At 54.5% G+C, this 16,784-nt stretch overlaps 1 protein-coding gene across 1 annotated transcript; it reads left to right on the plus strand.

Moving 5' to 3' along the window:
- The first annotated feature begins 3,201 nt into the window (after positions 1 to 3,201).
- Positions 3,202 to 16,227, plus strand: BZA05DRAFT_226311 (DNA binding protein). Its single transcript, XM_051479767.1, has 9 exons — positions 3,202 to 3,460; positions 3,553 to 3,855; positions 3,937 to 7,492; positions 7,550 to 7,669; positions 7,730 to 11,142; positions 11,193 to 11,757; positions 11,815 to 15,915; positions 15,973 to 16,048; positions 16,102 to 16,227. The coding sequence occupies exons 1-9, from the start codon at positions 3,416 to 3,418 to the stop codon at positions 16,118 to 16,120; spliced, it is 12,198 nt and encodes a 4,065-aa protein (XP_051342305.1). The 5' UTR covers positions 3,202 to 3,415; the 3' UTR covers positions 16,121 to 16,227.
- Positions 16,228 to 16,784: the final 557 nt, after the last annotated feature.

The raw sequence follows: 16,784 nt of genomic DNA on the forward strand, positions 1-16,784 counted from the left end.
AGCAACGGCGTCGTGGTCTGCTACTTTAGCTCAAATAAATCCCCGTCGTCTTTAGCACGGAGGGTGCTCGAGTTAACTTGTGTTCCTGCCAAGTGGACCGGACTGGCGCTGGTTCTTCTCCTCCTCGGGTGCGGGTTTGCGATCGAATCCACGTCTCTTGAGTCTCGTTTTTTCCTCGGTCCTTCTGTCTCTTGCTTCTTTTCTTTCTTTCTCTGACTTCTTTTTCTTCTGCCCCGCATGAACTCATCAGCAGAGCGAGCGGCTGAGAAGATGCTCCGATCAGTCACGAACGAATCAGGAGAAGTCCGTCGTGCGTCGAGCTGCTGGCTGCTGGCGCCGACTGCTGAGGAATACATGAGCATACATATAGCCCGGTATGTACTCTGCTGTATGTACTGGCATCTAACTATCAGGTACATGCATACATAACCGGCGCATCGAACAACCGCACACATCCCACACGCACCCTTCTTGGATTGTATTTTCGATCCGAGATGATTGCGGCTGGCTGGCTGGGCTGGCAGTGCCATTTTCTTTACTCATCCTACCTATCAGAACAGCACGGCCTTGAAGATGCTGATGTTATCGTGCTATCGTGCTATTGTTCCAAAAAGCGACACACACACCCACATCTATTTTTGTTTCAGTTCTGCGGCTGTGGTGGTGGTGGGTGGTGGTGGGGGAGAGGGACAGTGATAGATGGATGCTCACTTCACCTCACTTCACCACTCAGCTGAGTGTTCCGCGTAGCAAGCGTCCAGTCCAGTGCAGTCTATGTACCCAAAAAATTCGAAGCAAGCACCTGCAACTGCAACAGCCACGTCGCACCCGGCCAATTAAATTTTTTCCAGTGGCTGTCTTCGCTCTTCGCTCTTCGCTCTTCCCTTTCCCTTCCCTTTTCCCTTCCCTTTTTTTTCCCATGTGCGTTGATGTACCTACTCTACTCTACGGTAGGTTCGTTCGGCGTGTTGTGTGTGGTGCGTGTTCGGGCCCTCCCGCTTCTGCAGCTAACGAGCTAGCCCACGCCGCATGCGGCAAGGCCAAGAGCCGACGGCGCAAGAGATTCTCTTTTTGTGAGGCTCTGTGCGCGGACCGTTGGCGTACCGGATATGGCGCGGTCATGGGTGAGCACTCGGATTTACTCTACTGATCGAGGCGAGGGGTTTGATGGAGTGGCGATATTTGATGTGATATCTCAAATGGATGATGGATTGTAGCATAAGGTTATTCTATGTAACGAAGCTTGGACTGGGCCCTGAATTACATAGCACTCGAGGCCTCGCTAAGTAGATGCCTTTGGGCCTGGTGCTCTCTCTGAAGGGACAGCCCGGAAGGCTTCCGAGAGCAGAAGAAACATATAAAACCGTCAGCTCAAAAGCCCAGTGTGTTGATGCTATGAGGGCAAGTCCGGCATCTCCCGCAGGCATTATTCTCCGTTCGTGTCCATCTCTCCAATTTTGAGTACATCTAGTATTGCAACGCCGTCTCATCACTCACAATCATCCAATGTCGTCCCTTCCGCGTGAGGATCACTTCTTCCGGTTTTCAAAACAGTTCTGCGCATCTGAGCCTGCGCATCTGAGCCTGCGCATCTGGGTCGTCGCATAGGTAACAGTAGAGCTTGTCGAATAGCGGTTATTCTTGTAGGTGGATTGTGGCGACGCTTACTGCGAGCAATGAGAGCATTCGGTGACGGAGGCAGTTGCGATGTATGTACCTATGTCGGCCGTCCCAGGCGAGACGTGCTGGTAGGTGCTCCACCACGGCCGAAACTGACGGTAGCGAGAACGCCGATGTTGCGAGCCGAAGCCGGCTCGAGGGGCGGCCTTGCAAGACCACGGATACAGAAGGAAGGAGAGGAGAGGATACAGGAGATGTGAAGGATTGCCCAAGACCGCACGTCACATTCGCCAGCCGACTCATCCAGTCGATTCTCCGGCAACGACGTATCCTCAACCGGCGTTGCTGTCCTGTCCTGTCCGGCGTGCTCGTGCTCGTGATGCTGCGCTCCCGTTCGGGCCTTCCCGCATACCTGCAGCTAACTAAAAAGTGGGACCAGACCTAGAGGGGCAAGGCCAAGAGTCCAAGAGGCGAAGAGGCGCCGAGATGAGGCTCTGTGTGCCGCTGGCTGGCCGCTGGTGGGTCGAGACATATCTGGTTACCCGGCGAGCCGATCCGGCTAGAATAAGCTGGCTGATGCTCTGGCTTTGGCTATGACGCACGCTTCGAGGTCGATTCGTTTCCATTCCTCGACTCGGGAGAGGGATGAAAATGATGTTGATGCACAGCGACGGCTCCGCAGAGAGTCCTGATGATAAAGAGCTGTAATTGAAAGTGGTTGTGCGCATTCACATCGGTCGACTTCGAGGGACCCGGTGAGCGGCAATAGTACTTGCATTTGTAGTCGGACTGTCGCGAGGAGAAGAAGGAGAAGAGTGGAAGCTCTACCTCGACCTCTTACGCGTCCTTTCGGTATCCGATTCCGTTCGCTTCCATCTCTTTCCTCGGCTCTGTACGAACGAGGTTGCAGGATGGTAGATGTTGCACCCGTTGGATTCTTAGATTCTCTCTCCTCCTCCACCGTATGATACCTCTCCACTTTCTCCATTCCCTCTTCGCATTTTCTCGAGTATGTAGATTTCGTCTATGCCGTAGATTTCTCTCTTTGTTATTAGTTCCCATTCGTGAAGAATCTCAAGGAAAGATAGAGAGCGGGCAGTGGCAAGCTGGACCCAGCAGAACGCAAGCAAACATGGACAGACCTGACGCTGTGCTCGGCCGCTAAACCTGCCTAATGCCAAACGGATCATCTCGCCCAAACCAACCAAACCATCCATCACACACCTCCAAGCAAACTCCTCCCCTCCACATTCCTACACCGTCGACCCCCCTCCTCCCCCACCACCACCCCATCTCCTTCTAACCTCAACTCCAACTTCCTTCCATCTCTAGGGCATCTACTGCAAACACAGACGTCAATCGGCTAAAAGCAAATCAACGGAGACTGCACTCTCCTCACAACGCTTGTGCTGATCAGCCTCAAACCCATCCAGCCCGTCATCGTCACCCCGCCATCATCAAACATCCCAACCTCTCCATAACCCCACCCTACTCCTCTCCTCGTAACTTTTCTCATCCACAGATTTTCTCCCCCAATCTCGCTGCTAAATAACGTGATTCGCGAAGCTAGGCACACGACTCACATACATAGGACCCATCCGCCCTCTCTTGCAGCGACCACTCGACCCCCGCGTCGCGTCAATTTGATACCTACGCTTCCGTTCGGTGACCGGTTCCTTCATACCCCCCCTTACATACTTACATCTACTTCAAAATACACTGCAAGTCGGTGTGTGCGTGTGTGTGTTCCCTTGGTGTAAAGTTCTAGCTCGTTCATCGTGCGAGAGCTTGCATCATGAAGATCAAAAAATTGGCTACGGCCAAACATGAGGCGACTCTGGTGAGTGACACCCCGCACTGATCACTGATCCCGGCCGGTTGCTGCTGCTGGGCGTTCGGGTCGATGCTGATGCATTGCGATGCGAAACACAGTCACCGTTCATCCGCGACTTTACCACAAAAGCTATATCTACACCCTTGCCGGAGCTTGTGCCGTTCCTACAGACCTTTCCGAGAGATTGGCCGTTTCCGCGCGGCGATCTCTACCACTGGATCACACTTCTAAACCGCTTCGATACCATACTCGAGGAGCAGGTGATCAAATACAAGTTTAAGGACGGTCCGCAAACAATCTCTTGGGAGCAGGAGGACAAGGCCCTGTTGATCGGAATACTGGACTTCACCCGTCTACTAGTTGAGAATTGCGGAAATCGGAGTTTGTACGCTAGCAGTGGTGTAAGTTTTCTTCTCCGCGGCGGCGGCGGCGCGAATCATGGGGAATGCATGCATGCTGACTCGAGTTGCGATGTAAAACAGAATGTCGGGGAACTTTTGAACACTACCGATGTCGATGTCCTGCTTTCCTCGTTGCGGCTTACTTGCCGACTTGCTCAGAGATACTACACTTCTCGGACGAGGGGTGGCAGTTCGGCGGCACAAGCGACGTTGTTGGCCTCGCACTACAACATTAACCTAAATAAGGTGGTGACGCTCGCGACACCCTTCTTGAAGAGCATCAATGGCGCAAGCAAGTCCGCTTCCTCGCGCGCGTTTCTGCCGATCTACGCTACCGATCTTGGACGGATTGCTCGAGGAGAGAACCCCGTGGACCCGATCGCGAACCTCTCTCCTAGCAAAGGAAAAGGCAAGGCGGAGGATGGAGAAGGGAGCTGGGAGGAGTGGGGAGGAGCCTGGATTAGCTACTACGTCAGCCCTAAGGTTCCAGCACCTCCGGCACCGGCTCCCTTTATCCCTAGAGATCCAACTACACCAACTCCTACGCGGAGGTCTTCTTTGCACCATTCTCACACCCATTCGCATCACCAACAGCAAGTGCAGCACACCCCAGGATCTGCGTCTCGCTCGCGTCCGGTTGAAGAGCCGGTGCCGGAGGTTCCAGATTCTACCGCGGCGGGTGGCATGCAGACGTTGGAGATCCCCTCCAGCCGGATCAAGGAGGCGCCTACCCTCGAAGAAATCATCGAATCGACGCTTCCCGATTTGCCGACGGATTCCCATTATGAGTTCCTCCATCGGCTGCGCGTGGCATCGGCTTTGGCGGGTGATCTCGAGAAACGGAGAAAGATTCTCGCTGTCCGGATATTGGCCCTGACGAACTTGGCCTACGTTTACAACGAACAGCAGTTTGCCCAGAAAATTCTCGTGCTCGACCAGGACGAACCGCGGAGGTTGCAGTTACCGTATCAGTTGGCCGAGTTGGTGCAAGGAGGCGAGAGGCAAGGAAAGGGCGGAGAGATACCTAAATGGCTGCAGTCTTTGGCGCTCGGTGGACTGGAGGCTTTGGCGCGCCACAAGACCAGGAATGCCGACGTCTGTGGTGCTCTGAGTGTCAACGTCAATCATGGTGTTCTGTTGTACCTCATGCGGAAAGCTGTGGCGGAGCTGAGTAGTGATGATAGTAACGACCCCAGTGGTGAGGCGGAGGAATGGAGGGAGGCACTGTTTTCTCTGATGTGCTTCTTGCCTACTAATAGCCATACCGCGGCAATGCTTATTTCCGCCGGATTGGTTCCTATCCTCGTTGATCTGATCAACATGCGCACGACGAAGGCTCATCGACTCATCCCGAAGGCCCTCAGTATTCTGGACCATATCTTGTACAGTGTGCCAAACGCAATCCAAACATTTGCAAATGCGAAGGGCTTGGACGCCGTCGTCGATCTCGTGTCGTACGAGACACAGGCTGGTCTTGAAGAAGTGAGGTCTGGTAAGGGCATTCCGGACATCTATCGTACAGAACAGACGGACTACAAGATTAGTCACCAACGGCAGCAGACCCTTAAAATGGTCACCAAGTTCATGCAACATATGATGGGACAGTCCGGTGCTGGCGTGGACCGTCTGCTCCGGAATCTGGTCGACAATCCGAAGCTGCTGGAAGCCATTCGGTTGGTCATCGGTCAGGGAGGTGTCTGGGGCAGTCACATCTGGAGCACGGTCGTCGGCATGATCAGCGCTTTCATCCATAATGAGCCCACTAGTTACGCCGTGATCCACGAAGCCCATATTACGCATGCTTTCTTGGAAGCCATCACTGGAAAAACGGGATTGGCGGAAGATGAAACGCGCCGGAAGAAGGAGGAAGAGGCGAAAAAGAAGAAGACTGAAGAGGACGAGGCAAAGCGGCAGAAGGAAGAGACGGAGAGGGAAGAAGGCCAACCCGGTCCGTCGGAACAGTCTACGACGGTCGTTGTTCCGCGGGGCAGTGAAGATGATGCGGCCATGGCGGACGTCGCTAAGTCACCCGAGGAGCCGAAGCCTGAAATTCCGAAGCCTGAAGCGCGGCCGTTTCCCGTCAACATTTCGTGGATCATGCCGTCTCAAGATGCTATCGGTTCCATTCCTACCGCACTGGGCGCGATCTGTCTCAACCCCTTGGGTCTCGATCTCATCCAGGCCTCCGGCTCTTTGGATGCATTCTTCGAGATATTCGAGAGCCCCGCTCACGTGAAGGTCCTGATCGAGGGAGAGCTTGACAACCTTCTGGGAACGCAATTCGACGAACTCGTTCGACATCATCCTAACCTGCGCGAGAGCGTTCTGAAATCCACACTGCACATGTTGGATAGGGTGGTTGAAGTTGGAAAGAGATACGCGGTTGAGCACGGGATCGGCGCGAAAGTCTGGCTGGACGATGGGAAGGGTGGACTCGTGGTTTCTGGTGGCAGGAAGGCTTTGGCTGGATCTGCCGCGGCGGAGCCCGCAGCGAACGAATCTGGACCGAGTACTGGCAAGACCGCCGAGGGTAAAGACGACAACAACGACGTGGAAATGAGCGATGTTGATGCCTTGACGACAGTATCTGTTGGCGAAACAAATCCCGATGGAGCCCCCGCCGGCCAGGTCGTATCGTTGGAAGACATTTGCACATTACAGGATCTGAAGTATGAGGAGTCTGAAAAGGATTCGGATTTGCTCCCGATCACGGACTATATCGACGTCGCGGCAAGGTACCTCGAGGGATTCATCACGAACACAACGCAGACGCGGGAGCTTCTTCGTCGCGGTGGTCTCGACAAACTGCTTGAATTCTATAGCCTGCCTAGTCTTCCATACGACTTTGCTACTAGTCAGGCCAATCAGACTATCTGTCGCGCTATGCACCTGTTCTGCGAGAGCAATCTTCTCGATACGCTCCAGGCGGTGTTCACTTGTGCTCAGAAGTCGGTCGATAAGCTGCAGCCATTTTTGGAGCACATCGATAAGGAGCCTTACTTCGCACCTTTGACCAACCCTACGTCCAAGGACAGCGCGCCGTTGCCTCCTAGACTGCAAGGCGGTCTACCTGCTAGCGATATTCAGTCGGTCCCGGCCGGCGACGACCCGGAAGCCGAAACTGAGAAACAGGCGGTTAGAAGTGTCAAGGCCGATGGAACGACACTTGTCAAGAACCTCGTCACTGTACACGCCTTGGCCTTCCTTCTCCAGGATTTGTACCACCAGTCGATGTTCAACGCCCGACAGAGCGTGCAAGTTATCCTGCACAACATTAAGAAGGGAGGCGGAGAAGGCTTGATCGCTAAACTCGGTGCGCTGCAACGACAATGTGTGTGGGAGGAGATCCAGCTGCAAAAGGGCATTCCGGCGGATTGGGATGAAGTCACTCGAACGAAGGATTCGGCTACGAATGCGGCTTCTGCGATCGAAGAGGCTCCCGTTCCTCCGCCTGCTGCTGGCCCTTCCGGGGCTGCCAGCGAGAACAAGCCCGACGCTCCGCAGTCGAGCGAGCAGAAGAAGGAGGCCCAAAAGGCCGTCGTCGAGAAGGATGGACATACGTCTTGGTTCAGGAATGTCAAGACTATCCGCTTCCTGATTGGACAGATTCCTACGTCTATCAATCCTTTCTTGCAAGGTATGTTCCGATTCGTGTTTCTATCTTTTGTGGCGACACATGGCTGATGTTATCTAGGACTGGCGAAATGTGTGATCAATCGACGGAACAATGATACGCTGCACAAGTACCTCGCGTTCAAGCTGGTCGATGGGATCGGTCATTCCATGTACAAGCATTTGACCTGGGAGAGGATTGGTATGTTTTCTTCGGTTTGGCATGAGTGTGTGCATGGCCAATTACTGACGTGTGGATCAGAGTCATCGGAGTCTATCACGGACAAGTATGGGTATTGGATCGTTATGCTATCCGCCACCATGTCGCTTTTGCTTGAAGGCGTTGCTCCGGATTATTTCAACACGCCGAAGAACACGCCCCCGGAGAGACAGCCATTCATCATCACCACCGCTCTGGTTGCTTTCAAACAGCTGGGTGGGCTCGAGGTGATCAAGAAGATTCTCCGGACCTTCTGGAACGAGTTGCAGGATCTCCCGGCTTCCGACGATGTCGAGCAGATGACTAGCAACGATCAGCAACGTATGGCCCACGCGTACGGTGGCATCCGGATCATTTTACTGCTGTTCTCGTACTTGGTTTCCGACCGGGCCGTCCAGCATGCTGGGCAATCCGAGGCTCTTCACATGAGGTCGATCAACGATTCCAGCAGAGCGGATTACTTCAATACCAGTCAGCTCTTGATCGAACTCCGGGCTTCTATCCTTCCCGTGGTCCAGGAGATGTGGGAGAGCAGCACAATGGAGAAGAAGGCAACCTCGGCAATCGTCAAATCTGTCGTTGAGATCCTCGGCATCATCCTTAGAGGTGATCATGAGAGCTCCGCATTTACACGGAAGGAACTTGAGAAGAGGCCCGGCCTCAACAACATCATTTCTTGGCAGTCGATGGTGCCACAGGACGAGCGCATAAAGCAGCTCACCGACATGGGATTCTCGCACGATGGAGCTCAGGAGGCGCTTATGCGGTGTAGTGACAATGTTGACACTGCTGCCAGTTGGTTGTCATCGCGAGGAGAGCCCGCTCGTCCACTTCGCCCTCATCGCCCTCACCATGATTCCATGGACGAGGACGATGACGAGGATGACGAGGATGATGGTACCGATGTCGATATTGATCTGGTTAGCGGTCAACGAGCGCCTCCCCAGCCACCATCTGAGCCTGCTGCATCGGTCCCTCCCGCGCCTACGCCTCCCAATGTGGAAACTCCCGAGCCTGCGATGGCACCTCCGCCACCTCCGCTTGTTCCTGCAGATATTCTCCGTTCAGACGATGCGGCTATGAGCATTGAGACGCCTATTGCACTTGCGCCTGCTAGCGATAAGGGCAAGGGTAAGGAGACTGAAAAGGAAGAGACCAAAGCACCGAAGGAGAAAGTCATGACCATCGAAGACCTTGGCGATCTCCGTGCGGCAGTACGCGATAACCTCGTTAGCCGCTCGCTCGATGTACTTCAGGTCCAGGCGGAAATCACTTTCGAGCTTGCGGAGCTGATACGTTCGGCTTTCGAGGCCACGTCTCCCGAGACACGCAAAGATGTTGCTTCAACTATCTTCCAGTCGCTGCTTTCACTGCAGATGGAGGATGACTTCAGGTCTCAGGCAAAGACCATTGCTTCTACGGCTCATCTGCTTGGACTTGTCCTGCAGAACCAGGGGTTCTATGAAGCTGCGGTTGAGGATCTTAACGACCAACTCTCCGTTCTTATAGGCTTTATTAAGGTCTACCCCGGGAGTCGTGCGCCGTGGATTGCCAACATCCTTCTTGTCGTCGAGAAGCTGCTCTCGGAGAACGCACAACCCGACAAGATCAAGTTTACTCCAGGACAGAGTGACACTGAGTCACCGGTTGTCGAGAGTTCCGGAATCAAGGTCTCTGATGAGGATCAAGACGCGCTCTTCGATGCGATTGTTGCGATTATGCCCCATGTCGACAAAGAGGATAGCATTCTTGCGTTGGCCGTCACTCGAGTTCTGGTTCTTCTTACAAGGCGGAGGGAGCTTTCGGCCCGGATGGTGCAAGGAGGCAATCTACAGAAGGTCTTCCACATGTACCGTCGCCAGGCCGGCAACAACGTCGACAGGCTCCAACCCGCGATTTTGATGATGGTTCGCCATGTCATCGAGGATGAGGAGACTCTGAGGGCTGTTATGACGGCGGAAATTCGCGCGCAGTTCTCGGCTAGACCTTCGAGACAGTTGGATACCAATACCTTCGCCAAGAATTGTGCCCATCTGATCTTGAGGAATCCGGAAATCTTCGTCGATGTCGTTGCGCAGCTGTGCAAGCTCTCGCGATACGAACCGCAGCTGAGGAATCAGGGACTTATTCTCAAAGAGACGGAGAAGCCGGCGCGGACGGAGGAGAATACGCCGGCTGCTGTGGAGACTCAGGGTGAGGGCAGTGGTGAGGCGGCTAAGAAGGCTGAAGACGAGAAGCCCGAGGAGACAAAGGCTGAGGATGAGAAGCCAAAGACTGCCCTCGAAGTTAGGCCCCCGGGTGTCGAGAAGCCGGACGGTGTCATTCACTTCTTGCTCATGGAACTTTTCGCCATCAAAGACGTCAACGATTTCACTCCGCCTCCGCCCAAGGAAGCTCCGAAGCCGGCGGATACTGATGTCGCTTTGGGAGATGCATCTAAAGGCGAGGAGAAACCTGCGGAAGCCCCCAAGCCGGAAAAGCCGGAGTTCAAGGCGGAACACTACCCGTACTTCTTCTACCGGTGCTTCATCTTGATGACGCTCATGGAACTTCTCTGCTGCTACAACCGATGCAAAGTCGAGTTCATCAACTTCAACCGGAAGGCCGATCCTAGAGATCCAATCACGCCGTCGAAGCCTCGCTCGGCAATCTTCAATTACTTGCTTCACGACCTGATCTCGCAACAGTCGCTCACCGGACCGGCTCCCGACGATATCGAGCAGAAGACGAAGGATAAGCTTAGTCAGTGGGCTATCCATCTGTTCGTCTCGCTTTGCACGCAGTCTGGTGAGGTTTCGACCACCGAGGACGAGCCCGATCTGCTTTTCGTCCGGAAGTTCTTCTTCGAGACCGCCCTGAAGTCGTTTAAAGACGCCTGTGCGTCCACTGAGCCTTTGGACATCAAGTATGCGCGCATGGCCAGTCTGGGAGATCTTTTCTACAAGGTCCTCTCCGTTCGGCCGCCATGTGTTTCCTCGTCCGTCGGACTCAGCGACAGGCCTCAGCACGACCTGGCCAAGATTATGTTGGAGAAGAACTACATATCGGCGCTCACCAACGCACTCGCCGACGTTGACCTCAACTATCCGAACTCGCGCAAGGTCATCAAGTCGATGCTCAAGCCGCTTAAGTTGCTCTCCAAGACCGCCGTCGAACTCAGCGAGACCTCCGGTCTGTCGACTCCTGGAGCTACCGACGACGATGATATCTCTGTTGCGTCGTCGCTTTCGAGTATTGAGGAGCTTCGAGAGGAGACCCCGGATCTGTATCGCAATTCGACGTTGGGACTGTTTGAGGGCGGCGAAATGGGCGATGATGATGCGAGTGACTATGACGAAGATGAGGACGACGAGGAGATGTACGATCATGAGATGGAGTTTGAAGAGGAGATTGGCGAAGAGGGGGATAGCGAGGTTAGCGACGAAGATGAGGAGGAAGGGGCGGAGAATATGGATGTGAGTTCGCCTTGGTTTATGGTTGGGGACGGTACGACTAATGTGATTAGGTGGAGGTTGTCATCCAGGATGATCAAGATGACGATGACTCTGATTCGGAAGATGACGATGATATGTCGGAAGATGACATGGATGATGATGGCGGTGAGGTGGAGATAATTGACGAGTTGGGAGAACATCTTCATCATCACTCTCACCACCACCATGATGAATACGAGAGTGGCGGCGAGGAGGACTGGCAGTCTGACGGCAGTGACGACAATGATATGAACGAGGAGGAGCTCCTCGCCGCAGATGACATTAACAACGGTGTCGAGAGCATCATGCGCGCACTTGAAGATGAAGGTCCGGACATCAACGACGACCCCGATGATGATGGATTCCTCGAGGAAGGTGACGAGGAAGACGAAATGGAAGGGGAGGAGGAAGATGATGATCTGGACGAGGAGGCGATGATGGCTGGAGAGGACTACGATGATGACGATGAGGGTGCGTCTGCTTTTCCATGGGGGTGGGCGGAAGGGGATGATGCCCCTATTATGACACGTACTCAACCTCGGAGTACAGGTGGCTGGTTTACGTTTAGCGGTGGACCGAGAGAACCGCCGGTTTTCAGTACGTCACTTCCTCCAGACGCCTTGACTCACGCTCGCTCACTGACTGTCCGTCTAGTGACGAGGCCTGGAAGATCGCGTCACTACTTGGGTGCCTCTGGAGAACGCGTCCCCGCTAGTAACCGTGAGCAGAACCCGCTCCTCCAACAGGCCGACAACGATCCCGCGCCTCTCCGTCACAGCACGCACCGTCATGAATACATGGGTGAATGGGCGCAGGCCTTCAGCGGCATGCATCCAGGCGACGGCGGCCCAGTGTCGATGATTAGCACTTTGATGAACCTCATGAACCGCGGAGGTGTCATGCATAACGGGGCCTTCCAGATTCAAGCTACCATCCCGCACCACCGCTTCCCGCACGGCATGCAGCGCGAGATTCGATCCATGTTTGGTAATTTCCGTCCTTCACACGAGCCCATGCGTCTCCACCGCGAGGACCCCAACCAGGTCGGCCGCTTCGAGCCCAGCTCTACTCCAGCTCGTTGGATGGAGGAGGCACGCATTCTGTTCGGTAATCGCATCGAAGACAGTGCTCAGCGCATTGTCGATACGATCCTCTACCGCCTTGTTCCTGTGGCCATTGAGGAGGAAAAGAAACGGAAGGCGCTTGAGGAACAGGCTAAGATCGAACGGGCGAAGTTGGAGGAAGAAAAGGCTAAGAAGACAGAGGAGGAGCGCATCGAGAAGGAGAAGGCGGAGGCCGAGGAGAAGGCCCGTAAGGAGGCGGAAGAGAAGGAGGCGGCCGAGCGGGCTAAAGTGGCGGAGGAGGAGGCCGCGGCTGCCGAGGCTGCTACCCGTGTGCCTGAGGGTGATGCAACGGAGGCTGTGGAGGCACCAGCGGGAGAGGCCATGGCGGGAGTGGAAGCCACTCAGACTGAAATTGCTGAACTAGCTGCTGCCGCCGGTCCTTCCGCACCCGTGGAACGTGCTACCGTCATGATCCGAGGCCGTGAGATGGACATAACCGGCATGGGCATCGATCCGGAGTTCTTGGAGGCTATCCCTGAAGAAATGAGGGAGGAGGCTCTGACTCAGCATATCCGCGAACGTCGTGCGGCGGCCGCGAGCAGCGATCAAGCCAGCGAAATCAGCCGCGAGTTCCTAGATGCTCTCCCCGATGACATTCGTCAGGAGCTTTTGGATCAGGAAGCACAGGACAGACGGCGTCGGGAACAGGAAGCCGCTAGAGCCCAGGGTGGAGGCGGAGGTCCGGGTGATATGGATCTTGACTTGGCGACTTTCCTGGCCACTCTCGAGCCTGGCTTGCGACAGACTGTTTTGATGGAGCAGGATGATGAGGCTTTGGCACATCTTCCCCATGCCATCCTCGAAGAGGCGAATGCCCTGCGGGGTGACCGCGTCTTCCACGGCCACTTTGTTGAAGTCCCGCGCAACCGTGGAGCAGCGCATCTCCGGAACCCCGACGAGCAGAAAGTCAAAAAGCCTGCGCGCAAGGGTACTGTGCAGTTGTTGGACAAGGCTGGTGTTGCTACGCTACTCCGGTTGATGTTTATGCCGCAGTCTGGCAGTACGCGTGTGACGCTTCACGAGATTCTCCTGAGCATCTGCGAGAACCGCCAGAACCGTGCCGAGGTTGTCAACTTGCTCTTGTCGATTCTTCAGGATGGCAGCGCCGATATGGCTGCTGTCGAGAGGTGCTTTGCTCAGCTTTCCGTGAGGGCCAAGCAACCGACCATCATGCACCCTCCCAAGACGCCCGTTAAGACGCCCACCACTTTGTCGCGCTCGAATACTGGACCGACAATCTTTGCGCAAACCAGTGGAGAGGTCTCGCCGCTTATGGTCGCTCAACAATGTCTTCTCGCCTTGACTTTCCTGGTCAACTACAACGAGCACATCTCATCTTACTTCCTGAACGAGCACGATATCAATATGGGATTGAAGAAGCCTGTCAACCGCAAGGGTAAGGGCAAAGCCATCGAGAGTAAGGCAAGTAAGTACGCACTGAATACGCTACTGGCACTCCTGGATCGTCCCCTTGTTACGGAGAGCTCGAGCGTCATGGATCAGCTTTCGGTGCTTCTTTCGGAAATTACGCGCCCGTTGACTATCCTGTTGAAGAAGGATAAGAAGAAGTCGGAAGAGGAGAAGGCTAAAGAGGAGGAGGTTGCCGGTGAACAGACCGCTGCCGCTACCGCTACGGGTGAAGCGCCTGCGGCTACTGCGACAACTGAGTCTGCGACCGAACCAGCTACTGCGCCCGCCCCGGCCGCCGAAGGTGCTGAGCCTAAGGACGAGTCGAAGGACGAGTCGAAGGATGAAGCGAAGGACGAGGCGAAGGATGGCAAGGAAGAAGAGAAGAAGAAGCCGCGGAACCTGGTTCCCCCGGTGGTTCCTGAGCATAACCTGAGACTGGTCGTCAACATCCTTACGGCACGCGAGTGTTCCAGCAAGACCTTCCGGGAGACTCTGGCCACCATGCAAAATCTTTCTGGCATCCCCGGTTCCAAGGATGTTTTCGGCGCCGAGTTGATTCGACAGGCCCAAGGACTTGGTTCTACCATCTTGGGGCATCTCGACGAGCTCCTGCAGCAGGTTAGGAACGCAGAGAACGGTACTGAGGTCCAGGGCATGGCGTTGGCCAACTTCTCGCCCGCTAGTTCCGAACAGGCGAAGTTGTTGAGAGTCCTCACAGCGTTGGACTACCTCTTTGATCCCAAGCGTACTGCGAAGGAGAAATCGGAAGAAAAGGACAAGAAGGAGGACAAGAAGGAGGGCGAGGCGGCGGCGGCTAATGAAGAATTTGGAGACGTACTGGCCAAGCTTTACGAGAGCCTGACGTTCTCGCCACTGTGGTCGAAGCTTAGCGATTGTCTTACTGCCATCCATGAGCGTTCCGACATGCTCCACGTGGCCACTATCTTGCTGCCGCTGATTGAGGCCCTTATGGTTGTCTGCAAAAACGGCAGCTTGGAGGAGTCTACGCAGCACTCGCAGTTGACCCCCGAGGCGAGATCGATGCGCCAGTTGTTCTTCAAGTTCACGGAGGACCACCGCAAGATCCTCAATCAGATGGTCCGCAACAATCCCAAGCTCATGAGTGGATCGTTTTCGCAACTGGTTAAGAACCCCAAGGTTCTCGACTTTGACAATAAGCGAAACTTCTTCAATCGCCGTCTTCACACTCGCCAGGGCGTCCGAGACCCTCACCCGACGCTTCCACTCGCTGTTCGCCGTGATCAGGTGTTCTTGGATTCGTACAAGAGCATGTACTACAAGACGGGCGACGAGATCAAGTATGCGAAGCTGAGCATCCGCTTTCATGGCGAGGAGGGTGTCGACGCTGGTGGTGTTACGAGAGAGTGGTTCCAGGTCATGTCCAGGCAGATGTTCAACCCCGACTACGCCCTGTTCATTCCAGTGGCATCGGACAGGACTACCTTCCATCCGAACAGCATGAGCGGGGTCAACCCTGAGCATCTAAGCTTCTTCAAGTTCATCGGTCGCATCATCGGAAAGGCGCTGTACGAAGGCAGGGTTCTCGATTGCCACTTCAGCAGAGCAGTCTACAAGAAGATTCTCGGCAAGCCCGTGTCCCTCAAGGATATGGAGACGTTGGATCTGGAGTACTACAAGTCCATGGTGTGGATGCTGGAGAATAATATCGAGGATGTCATTACAGAGACGTTTTCGGTCGAGCTGGACGAGTTTGGCGCCAGGCAGACAGTCGACCTGATTCCCGACGGCCGCAACATCCCTGTGACCAACGAGAACAAGCAGGATTACGTCCGTCTCGTGGTCGAGCACCGTCTCTTGCACAGCGTCAACGAGCAGATCGACCACTTCCTGATCGGATTCCACGACATCGTTCCGGCGGACTTGGTCAACATCTTCAACGAGCAAGAGCTGGAGCTGCTGATTTCGGGCATGCCAGAGATCGACCTGGACGACTGGAGGAACAATACTGAATACCACAACTACTCGGCGTCCTCGTCGCAGATTCAGTGGTTCTGGCGGGCTGTGAGATCGTTTGACAAGGAGGAGCGCGCAAAGTTGCTGCAGTTCGTTACCGGCACGTCTAAAGTACCCCTCAACGGCTTTAAGGAGCTCGAGGGTATGAATGGCTTCTCCAAGTTCAATATTCACCGCGACTATGGAAACAAGGACCGCCTGCCGAGCTCGCATACGTGCTTCAACCGTGAGTTACCCCCTCTAATCTGTTTATCTTCATGGAGTATGGCTAACAGATGCGTAGAACTCGACTTGCCAGAATACGAGAGCTATGAGACGTTGAGACAGCAGTTGTTGACGGCTATCACCCAAGGCGCGGAGTATGTATCCCCTTTGCACCATTCCGGGGAGTACAGGCTAACAGTCGTGATAGATACTTTGGTTTCGCGTGATTGCTTTTATTTTTTCTTTGGGGATAGAGAATTTGTTTGGGCACTTGAGTTTTGTTTGATTGTGGGCATCCGGGTGTTTTTTACTTTGCTTTTTCCTACTTTTTCTCTTCGGCATTTCATTTCTTTTTCAGTGGGGATAACTGGTTTTTTCTTTTTTTTTCTGTTTCTTGCTTGGGGATTGTGTTGTTTTTTTTCCTTCGGGTTTTCTTCAATATGGTTCGGGTGTACTTCTTGCTTCTTCTGTGTTTTTACCGAGGACGGGGCGGGATGTTGGTGGTGGTGGTGGTGGTGGAGTGGAGTGGGGTGGGTGTAGGGTGGAGAGGGGGGATGGGGAGGGCATCTTTTTTGTGTTGCAGCGCGATGGGATGGGCCGCAAGCAAGGCAACGTGCAGGTTGCACTGCGAGGGGTTTGTACTTACGTTCGTAGTCTGGAATCGAGAGGTGTTACTCCAGATGTTGGGATCTCGTGCTTGGTGTGATGAGGGGATGTGATGCGATGCGATATAGATGTTTACCGGTGGACTTGGCTACTGATGACTTGGCCACACAATATGGGACCACCCCGTCGGGAGTCGGGACTATCTATCGAAACCGCTCCCGTAGGTGGTCTTCCAGCTTGGGCCCTCGCACCAGACACACGAGGAAAACATCATCATCTTCGTGA

Source organism: Tricharina praecox (assembly GCF_024521635.1).
Source record: "Tricharina praecox strain CBS 144465 chromosome Unknown BZA05scaffold_5, whole genome shotgun sequence".
In the NCBI taxonomy this organism is placed as follows: domain Eukaryota; kingdom Fungi; phylum Ascomycota; class Pezizomycetes; order Pezizales; family Pyronemataceae; genus Tricharina; species Tricharina praecox.